This window comes from Crocuta crocuta, unplaced genomic scaffold (assembly GCF_008692635.1).
Source record: "Crocuta crocuta isolate KB4526 unplaced genomic scaffold, BGI_CrCroc_1.0 scaffold87, whole genome shotgun sequence".
In the NCBI taxonomy this organism is placed as follows: domain Eukaryota; kingdom Metazoa; phylum Chordata; class Mammalia; order Carnivora; family Hyaenidae; genus Crocuta; species Crocuta crocuta.
Window position 1 is genome coordinate 1,468,696 of NW_027532166.1, and position 7,938 is coordinate 1,476,633.

General features: G+C 37.3%; 1 protein-coding gene across 1 annotated transcript in view; it reads left to right on the plus strand.

Annotated features, from left to right (window-relative positions):
* DNAH12 (dynein axonemal heavy chain 12) overlaps positions 1 to 7,938 on the plus strand; it is a 206,622-nt gene that overhangs the window by 171,051 nt on the left and 27,633 nt on the right. The window contains exons 60-61 of the mRNA XM_077776718.1: positions 3,242 to 3,400; positions 3,524 to 3,668. Coding sequence (XP_077632844.1) covers positions 3,242 to 3,400; positions 3,524 to 3,668 — 304 coding nt within the window. The remainder of the gene's footprint in view (positions 1 to 3,241; positions 3,401 to 3,523; positions 3,669 to 7,938) is intronic.

A 7,938-nucleotide genomic window follows, 5' to 3' on the forward strand; every position in this document is an offset into this window, starting at 1 on the left:
AAGAGAGAGGGAGAGAGAGAATCCCAAACAGGCTCTGCACTGTCAGCATGGATTCCAACATGGGGGTTGATCCCATGAACCATGAGATCATGACCTGAGCTGAAATCTAGAGTCAGAAGCTCAACCAACTGAGCCACCCAGCTGTCTCCCCATTTTATATTTTTGATGCCACATTATATATATATTTTTTTTTTTAATTTTTTAAAATGTTTTATTTCTGAGAGAGAGAGAGACAGCATGAGCAGAGGAGGGTCAGAGAGAGAGGGAGACACAGAATCTGAAGCAGGCTCCAGGCTCTGAGCTAGCTGTCAGCACAGAGCCCGACGCGGGGCTTGAACCCACGAACTGTGAGATCATGACCTGAGTCAAAGTCGGACACTTAACTGACTGAACCACCCAAGCGCCCCTATATATTTTTCTTTTATGCATCCGTTAACTAAATGTTGTAGTCTTAATTATAGTACTTTTGTGTTTTAACCTTCATACTTGCTTTAAAAGTGATTGAATCCACTACCTTTACTATCTATTTGCCTTTTCCAGTGAGATTTTTACTTTCATTTTTTTTTGGTTATTAGTGCCATTTCTTTTCAGCTCAAAAAAGTCCCTTTAATATTTCTTGTAAGGCCAGTTTAATGGTGATAAACTTTTTTAGTTTTCATTTATCCAGAAAACATCTTTTTCTTCAGCCCTATTAGGTATAATTGACATACTATGCAATTTGCCCATCATAAGAATACAGTTAGATAATTCTTAGTATGTTTATACAATTATGCAGCCATCACCAAATTCCAGTGCTAGAACACTTCCATCACCTCAAAGTTTCCTTGTGCCTATTTAATTACTTTCGTACTCCCGGTCCCAGGTAACCAGTGACATGCTTTCTGTCGCCATAATTATTCTTTTTCTGGAAATTTATGAATGAGACATTTTAAGACCTAGAATGTGGTCTCCCTCTGCTATGCCATTGAAAAGAATGTGGATTTTGCAGTTCTTGAATGGAATGTTTTATAAATGCCAACTAGGTCAAGCTAGTCTATATACTATATCTTTATTGATTTTCTCTCTGCCTGTTCAATCAATTTTTGAGAAAGGATTAGAATCTCTTAGCTATGGAGATAGCTCCTGACAGTTGTATCAATATTTCTTTGTGATTTGATGCTCTGTTATTTGATGTGTAACGAATGCGTTATGACCTCTTAATGAATTGACTTGACTCTTTTTTTTTAATTCCTGGGTTATCCTTTGCTCAAAATCTATTTTATATGACATTATTATACTCCCCAGCTTTCTTTTGAATAGCGTCAGCATGGTATATATTTTTCCATACTTTTCCTTTTAACCTACTTGTATCTCTACATTTAAGCTGTATATCTGTCGACAACATGTAGTTAGGTCTTGTCTGTTTTATCCAATCTGATAATCACTACCTTTAATGACATTGTTTAGACTATTGACATTCAATAAGGTAATAGAGTTATGTTTAAATCCACCATCTCACAACTTGGTTTCTGTTTTGCACATCTGTTCTTTGCTCCATTTCCTCATTTTCTTTTTCTTTGAATTGAGTATTATGATTCCATTTTATCTCCTTTATTAACTTACTAATTTTTTGTTTTATTATTGTGGTGATATCTTTGGGATTATAGTATACCTTTTAACATAAAACAGTCTCTCTTCAAGTAAAAGTATACTCTCTCTCTATATATATAGTATAAGAACTTACAACAATTTACTTCCATCTCTCTCCTTCCAGCCTCTGTTTTATTATTGTCATACGTTTCACCTGTATATGTTATAAATCTCATAGCATGTTATCTTGCTCTAAGTACTCAATAATCTTTCAAAGAAACTTAATAAGAAAAAGTCTTTTATGTTTACCCACATAGTTACCATTTCTGACAGTCTTTATTCTTTTGTGTTGATCCAAATTTCCATCTACTTGAAACTTCTTTAACATTTCTAATACTGTACATCTGCTGATAATGAATCTTTTCAGTTTCTCTACATCTGGAAAGAAATCAGTGAATTTTTCTTTTTATTTATTTTGAGAGAGAGAGAAAGAAGGTGGGCAGGGGAGGTGCAGAGACGGGGGGCGGGGGGGAGAGAGAATCCCAAGCATGTAGGGCTCAACCTCATAAACAGAGAGATCATGATCTGAGCTGAAATCAAGAGTTGGATGCTTAACCAATAGACTACCCAGGTGCCCCTGAATTTTTCTTTTATATTTTGTGCTTTTTATCTCTAGAAGTTGCATTTGGTTATTTTTTCTATTGCCTTTTTCTCTCTCCATTATGTTCATTTTGCTTTAACTCCTTCAGCATATTTGTAATAACTCTTGTAACATTCCTGTCTTCTTCTTGTATTATGTCTATCACTTCTGTGTATCTATTGACTGATCGTTGTTCTTGGTGATGGATGTTGTGAATTTTACATTGATATATGCTGAGATTTTTTAGTTCCTTTAAAAAGCATTACTTTACTTTTGCAAGTAATTAAATTACTGGATTAGTTTGTTGTTTTCAAGACTTGTTTTTAAACTTTCTTACAGTAGTTCTAGAATAGGCTTTATTCCAAGACTGTTTCTTATTCTAAGCCTAGATTAGCTTTGCCACTAAGGTGTGATCCTCCTGATGTTGCCTCTGAACCTCTCTGGGGTTCAGTAAAGATTTATGTCTAGTTGGCAAGAACTCATGTCTCCAAGTTCTGTGTAAGCTCTGGGAGTTGTTCAGGTTACAGCTTCCCACATATTCTTTGCCTGTTCTCCTGGAGTTTTACCCTATTCATACATGACTTAGCATTTAGCAATAGAATCAAGAGAATACCTATGCAGATGTCCGGAGCCACTTTCCATATATCTCCCTCCTCTCTGGCACTCAGACCACAAATTCTGCCACCGAGCCTTCCTTAACTCTAGTCTCTGTTTATTCAACTCAACAATACTATCAAGTTCTGATTTTGTTCACCTCTGTGTTTCATAGTCTGGAAAATGCTTCCAGTCAGATAGCTGAGGCAATCATAGTAATCACCTTATTTGTCTCCCTTTTCAGGGACCACAGTGTTGCACTGACTATTGTATAACTTCCAGAAACAGTTGTTTTGTTCACTTTGTCCAGTTTTCCAGTTGTTTACAGCAGTAGGGTAAATCTGTTCTGATTATTCTATTGAGGCTATAAAAGCAGAAATTGATTTCATTCCATTTTAAAATCAACAATTTACAGCAGTCCTTATTTTGGGAATACAGGGCAAAGAAAGAGATTGAATACCAGGAACTGATGTTTCTTTTAACTGGAGGAGTAAGTCTTAAGAGTGCTGAGAAAAATCCAGATCCAACTTGGCTATCAGATAAAAGCTGGGAGGAAATTTGTCGGGCAAGTGAATTTCCTGCCTTCAAAGAACTCAGGTAATTGTTTAAACTTGATTTAGAATTGAGTAAGGATGGGTAAATTTGTAATCTCCTTGTTTAACAAGCTTTTTAAATTATTTGCCAATGAAATAATAATTAGTATGCTTTTTTTCCCATTAGGGAGCATTTTTGTGAACATATAACTGAATGGCGGGAAATCTATGACAGTAAAGAGCCACATAATGCTAAATTTCCAGCACCAATGGGTGAAAGACTAAATGAACTACAGAAAATAATAATTCTTCGGTGCTTAAGACCTGATAAGGTAAAAGACAGATGTGTTCTATTTGGAACCCAGCTAATTGGCCATTTAAGAATAAGTTCAGGGAATAAAAGGCACAATGTAAGGAAAAATAGTCTTTGACTTTGTAAAAGCAGTGCAACAATGGCAGCTACACCTGTGGTGAACTTAGCATAATGTACAAACTTATCAAATCTAAGTTTTACACCTGAAACTAATGTAACATTGTATGTCAACTGTACTCAAAACTGTAAAAAAGTTCTAGCTTTAAATTATTGTTTCGTTCTTTAACCCTCATTCTAGATGCTTAGAGGTTCATTGAGCTCCTTGGATTTGCAGGTTTATAGTTTTCTCAACTTGGGAAAAATTTTGGCCATGATTTCTTCAAATATTTTTTGCCACCCCACCTTGTGTTTCCAATTAAATATGCAGTAGATCACTTGGTATTATACCATAGGTGACAGCTCTGTTTGATTGATTGATTGATTGATTTACTTATTTATTTTTTTTTAATGTTTTATTTATTTCTAGGAGAGAGAGAGAAAGCGTGAGCAGGGGAGGGTCAGAGAGAGAGGGAGTCACAGACTGAAACAGGCTCCTGGCTCTGAGCTGGCAGTCAGCACAGAGCCTGACGCGGGGCTCGAACCCACGAACTGCGAGATCATGACCTAAGGGAGAGTCAGACGCTTAACCAACTAAGCCACCCAGGGGCCCCTACTTATTTATTTTTAAAGTTTATTTTGAGAGAGAGAAACAGAAAGAGTGAGCAGGGGAGGGAGAGAGAGAATCCAAAGCAGGCTCTGCACCACCAGCACAGAGCCCAAAGAAGGGCTTGAACTCATAAAACCAGAAGATCGTGACCTGAGACAAAACCAAGAGTCAGAGACTCACCCTACCGAGCCACCCAAGAGCCCCTGTTAATTATTTTTAAATTGTTTGTACCACTGTGCTTCAGTTAGTACAGTTTCTATTGCTATCTTTAAGTTTATTGATTTCTTTTATATTGACTAATCTGCCATTATTCCTATCAATTTTTTTGTTTCAGCTATTATATATTTCACTATCAGAAACTTTATTTGGTTCTTTTTTATATATTCTATTTTTCTTTTTATCTGTTCATGTTTTCTTCAAATACTTGAACACAGTTATAACAACTCTTTTTAAAACCTTCATTACTCATTCCATCATTTCTGGATCTATTTCTATTGACTAAAATTTTGCTCTTGGTTACAGATCATTTTTTCCTACTTCTTAGACTGCCCAGTAATGTTTGACTGGATGCCAGACATTGTTGATTATTTAAATTTTATCTTCCTTTTTTTTAAAGTTATTTATATTTTAAGTTTATTTATTTATTTTGAGAGGGAAAAAGCACACAAGTGAGGAAAAGGCAGAGAGAGAGAGAGGGAGAGAGAAAATCCCAAGCAGGCTTGTACCAGCAGTGCAGAGCCCAAGGTAGGGCTTGAACTCATAAACCTTGAGGTTATGACCTAAGCCGAAGTTGGACTTTAACTGACTGAGCCACTCAGGTGCCTCTGTTACCTTCCATTTAAAGACTGTTCAGTTTTATTCTGCTAGTTCAAGGGTCAGCAAATGAAACTTTTGGGCCAAATCCAGCCCATGAGCTAATAATGGTGTTTACATTTTAAAAAGTTATTCTAAAATAGAAGAAGAAAAAGAATATGCAGCAGAAATTGTATGCCTCCCACAACACCTGAAGTTTTTACTCTCTAGCTCTCTGTAGAAGCTTACCAACCCCTTTGGCTACATAGTTAAATTACTTAAGTTCAAATTGTTCTTTTCAAAGATTTTTTTTAGTGTTTTTTTTTCTTATTAAGTAGTCTCTACACCCAATGTGGGGCTCAAACTCACAGCCTCAAAATCAAGAATTGTATCCTCTTCCAGCTGAGTCGGCCAGGCGCCCCTCTCTCAGAGTATTTTAAGATTTGTTAGCACAGAAGCGCCTTGGTGGCTCAGTCGGTTAAGTGTCTGACTCTTGATTTTGGCTCAGATCATGATTTCAGGGTTTGTGAGATCAAGCCTTACGGTGAGCTCCATGCTGTGGGTGGAGGCTGCTTAAGATTCTCCCTGTCTCCCCCACTGGTGAGCGGGGCTCTCTCTCTCTGTCTCTCTGTCTCTTCCAAAAAAAAAAGAAAGAAACAATTTGAGGCACCAGTGTGGCTCAGTCAGTCAAGCGGTTAAATATCTGACTTCAGCTCAGATCATAATCTCACAGTTCGTGACTTTGAGCCCCACAAGGGGCTCTGTGCTGAGAGCTCAGAGTCTGGAGCCTGCTTCTATTCTGTCTCCCTCTCTCTCTGCCCCTCCCCCACTCACGCCTGTCTCTGTCTGTCAAAAATGAATAATTATTTTAAAAAATTAAAAAAGAATTGTTAGCAGAAGAGTAAAATAGCCTTTACTCAGTAGATAGTTTAGCCCCACTACTAAAGGGTGACCCTTCTGGGGATTTTCCCAAATGTCCCGGGGATCACCAAGGGCTCTCCACTGTGGCTGCTGGGAAGTGGAATGATTCCCAGCCTGGCATGAACTCTGCTAGCTCTGTAGATCCCCAGTTCACAGCTCCCAGCCACTCTTTGCTTAGCCTATGCTTACACACCACCGTACTCAGCAAAGATAAGAGGGTACTGTTATGCAGATTTCTGGGTAGTTCCCTTCTGATCTGAACTCTGCAACTTCCAGTAGCCTCCCTCCTTAAACCAGAGGGTAAGAGTTTTCTGCCTTCCCAACTCTGTAACACGGTGTTGCTCTGCTTTTTAATTGCTTTTCCTGTTCCACAGGCTGGAATGTACATCCCAGAAGAAAGCTGAAGTGATAATAGAACTCACCTTGTATGCTTCCTCTTTCACAGAGATCAAAGTCCTCTACCACCTGTTATCTGAATTGCTCAGTGTCTGAAAATGGTTATTTTTAATTTTGCTCATTTTTAGTTGTTTCTGTGGGTGGGTAAATCTGGTCCCTGTTAGTAGAAGAGACCATATTGGCTGGAAGTAAAAGATGGTAGAAAACTGTGCATATCACAATTTTATTAGTTTGACTCTTTTTTTTTCTTCCAAGTTTTAATTTAAATTCCAGTTAGTTAACATACAGTATAATATTAGTTTCAGGTAGAGGACTTAGTGATTCATCACTTACATACAATAGGCAGTGCTCATCACAAAAGTACCTTCTTTACTGCTCATTACCCATTTAGCCCACCTCCCTGCCCACCCCCCTCCAGCAACTCTCCATTCTCTTTAGTTAAAAGTCTATTTTATGGTTTGCCTCTCTCTTTCCCCCCACTATTTTCATGTTTTGTTTTTTAAATTCCACACATGAGTGAAATCATATGGGATTTGTCTTTCTCTGTCTGATTTATTTTGCTTAGCATAATACTCTGTAGCTCCATCCATGTCATTGCAAATGGCAAAATTTCATTTTGATGGTTGAGTAATATTCCTGTGTGTGTGTGTGTGTGTGTGTGTGTGTACACGCATGTGCGTATGCATATACCCAAACTTCTTTATCCATTCATCAGTCAATGGACATTTGGGCTCTTTCCAAAATGTGGCTATTGTTGATAGTGCTGCTGTTAAACATCGTATCTCTGAATCAGTACATTTGTATCCTTTTCTGTGTAATGCAACTGCTGGATGGTAGGGTAGTCCTATTTTTAACTTTTTGAGGAAACTCCATACTGTTTTCCAGAGTGAACTTATAAAACTCAACACCCAAAATACAAATAATCCAGTTAAAATATGGGCAGAAGAGATGAATAGACATTTTTCCAAAGGAGACATACATATGGCTAATAGACACAAAAATCTATTGGTGAAATGAACAGGCTAATACCAATATTCACACATTCAAGAAAGGCAAAAAAATTTTATTTAAAAACAATTTTAATTTACTTATTTATTTTGAGAGAGAGAGAAAGCATGAGTAGGGGAGGAGCAGAAAGAGAAGGTAAGAGAGAAAATCCCAAGCAGGCTTTGCACTGTCTGCACAGAGCCTGACATGGGACTTTAACCCATGAACCATGAGATCATGACCTGAGCCAAAGTCAAATGCTTAACAAACTGAGCCACCCAGGCACCCCTCGAAAGAAAAACTTTTAAATAGAAAACCAAAAACTATGTTCATAAATGTACTTTGAACTTTGAGAAAGTCACCTCACCCTTCTGAGCTCCATGTATAAAATGAAGTTGTTGAAAGTAATCATAGTCGTACCTTCTTTCTTTTTCTTCTTCTTCTACTTTTTTTTTTTTTTTTTTTTTTTTTTTTTTTTTTTTTTTTT